The following is a 2,284-nucleotide window of genomic DNA, read 5'->3' on the forward strand; positions in this document are numbered from 1 at the left end:
GCCTGCTTTGGATCCTCTGTCCCCCTCTGTCTGCCCCACTGCTGATCGTGCGTGACCCACCGCACACTCTCTCAAAAAGAAACATTAAAAAAAACTCACAAATTTAACCCACACAAACACACACACGGTTCCACACCACAAGGAGCATTTTTTCCCTCGGTTTTTATTTGCACGATTTTTATAAAAAGTAGAAAAATAAACATTTTATCGTGTCCCAAGTTTGAGATTTCACTCACATAAATTCATAAATAATGATTTGATGGCAATAAATTAAGAAAAGGAGTTGATGCATAAATAACATTTAAGATGCTGGGACAGGGTGCCGGGGGACATCAGGCGTCACACACACAGGTCTCCACTGGCGACACATTTCAGGTCCCTGGTGAGGAGGCGGAAGAGGTTGAACATGACGGAGGTTTCCAGGCAGCTGAGCGACTCCTGTGGGGAGGGAGGGAGGGGTCAGTGACCGCCTATCATCTGGGCACCCGGTTGTGCTCAGACTCGGGTCACTCACCTTCTTCGGGGCCTCGTGGAGCCGGTGCAGCCAGTGGTGGAGGCGGCCTCGGGGCCGGGAGCCTGCTTCGGGCTGAGCCGAGACCTGGGGGCAAAGGAGGATGGTGTGTGAGGCAGGGCCTGGGGCCAAGGGGGACATTTGGGTGGTTGGAGCGCAGGTGTGGCCTGGGGGCCCCCGAGCACTCACACAGGCCTGGAGCTCGGAATGGATGTGGCGCAGCATGTGAAGGGGCTGGTCCAGGATGTCCCCCTGGGATGCGTCAGCCATGGTCCCCAGGACCTTCAGCGTCAGGGCCAGCTCAGCCTCCAAGGCCACCAGACGCTCCCATACCTAGGGACCGGAGACAGAAGCAGGTGAGACAGGACAGGTTGGGAGGGTGAGGAGAGAGGGATGGTGAGAAGGAGAGGGGGCGGGGCCTGGGAGGGCAGGGGTGGACCTGACTGACCCCTCACCTGCAGCTGCTGCAAGTCCCAGGTCCTGGGGAAGAGGCGGGGGCGGCAGGTCCAGGCCTTCGAGGACAGTGACTCTTCCTGGAGGGCAGAGGCAGAGGTCAGCCCCTTGCAGGAGGGACAGAGGGGAGAATGCCCCAGTAGGACTGGATGATGCTAACAACAGGAGGTTCACTTGCAAAAGGAGGGCAGAGCCCCTCCAGGGCAGGAGCACGGGAGCCTGCCCAGTGCAGGACTTGTGGGGGGTTAGCCCAGTGAGGAGAGGGTGCAGGGGCAAGGGAACTCACAAAGGGACGGATGGGGCAGCGGGGACTCACAAAGGTGTCCTTGGCCCTCTTGAAGGCCTGCAGCTCTTGTGGGGACAGAGACTTGAACCGGGCCAGGTGGCAGCCCCCCGCATCCGGGAGGTCCCCGAGGGGCTGTGGGCCTGGGAATGCTCCTGTCCCCATCACGACCACAGCAATGAGCGCCAGCCCGCATCCCGCAGCCAGATCTGTGTTATGGAAGGACAGAAAGGTGGGGGCTTAGCCAGCGTCAGGGGCTGAGGGTGTGGGCTCTGGGGAGGTGAGGGTCGTGGGCAGTGCTGTGGGGCTCACCTGGCTTCATTCCTGGACTCTGGTCTTCCTCTGCAGCTGGCGGACTCCAAATGTCAAAGAGGCTGTCACCTGGGAGTCCTCAGTCTTGTTTGGCGCCCTCTCCCCTCTCCCGGATCCCAGCTGACTGCTCTGTCTGCGTCTCTGGACTCGAAGCTCTGTCTGAGATGTGATTCCTGCCTGAGCCCCATGGTGCAGCTTTTAGCCTGGACAGATGGGCAATCCCGGCTGATGTAGGAAAAGTGAAAACTTTCGCGGCCAGGGAGGCCCCCAGGCTGGGGAAGCCCGGACAGCTGAGCACCTGGATCGAAAGAGAAACCGGACTCTGATTCAGTGTTTGCCTGTGTGAAGGTGAGTTCCGAAGGTGAACCCTGGGCGCAGGGCAGCTCCAGCTCCACCGGCGGGGGGGTGTCACGGTGCCCTGAGGAGGCAGCTTCAGGACTGGGGTGGGTGGGGACAGACGGACTCGCCTTTCCACAGGACTCCCTAAGGTAGGGAAGGGAGGGGAGAGGCACCCTTTGGGGGTGATACCACAGAGAACTTGAAACTTCCTAGAGGGAGGGCCGTTCAGGGGCGGGGAGAAGTCTGGGGCGAAGGCTGGCTGATGCAGGAGGAGAGAGTCACTGAGCGAGGACACCAACCCGGCCCGACCTGTCCTCACCTGCTGTTGACCGACAGGAGAGCTTGCACAGACATCTTCCCTTGTCCAGCCACAGAAAGACCCAGGA

At 59.9% G+C, this 2,284-nt stretch overlaps 1 protein-coding gene across 1 annotated transcript; it reads right to left on the reverse strand.

Moving 5' to 3' along the window:
• Nucleotides 1-339: 339 nt before the first annotated feature.
• LOC115279783 (interferon lambda-3-like) lies at nucleotides 340-1,569 on the reverse strand. The gene is made up of 6 exons (XM_029924289.1): nucleotides 1,560-1,569; nucleotides 1,281-1,456; nucleotides 967-1,044; nucleotides 701-844; nucleotides 515-598; nucleotides 340-438 (listed from the first exon to the last, which is right to left on the reverse strand). Exons 1-6 carry the CDS (start codon nucleotides 1,567-1,569, stop codon nucleotides 340-342), a joined length of 591 nt encoding a protein of 196 aa, XP_029780149.1.
• Between the last annotated feature and the right edge of the window lie 715 nt (nucleotides 1,570-2,284).

Source organism: Suricata suricatta, chromosome 16 (assembly GCF_006229205.1).
Source record: "Suricata suricatta isolate VVHF042 chromosome 16, meerkat_22Aug2017_6uvM2_HiC, whole genome shotgun sequence".
Lineage (NCBI taxonomy): Eukaryota > Metazoa > Chordata > Mammalia > Carnivora > Herpestidae > Suricata > Suricata suricatta.

Coding starts and splice junctions, on each gene's coding strand:
- LOC115279783 (XM_029924289.1), bottom strand. Junction 845..966: donor GGGACTTGCAGCAGCTGCAG/GTGAGGGGTCAG, acceptor TCCGGTCCCTAG/GTATGGGAGCGTCTGGTGGC. Junction 599..700: donor ATTCCGAGCTCCAGGCCTGT/GTGAGTGCTCGG, acceptor CTTTGCCCCCAG/GTCTCGGCTCAGCCCGAAGC.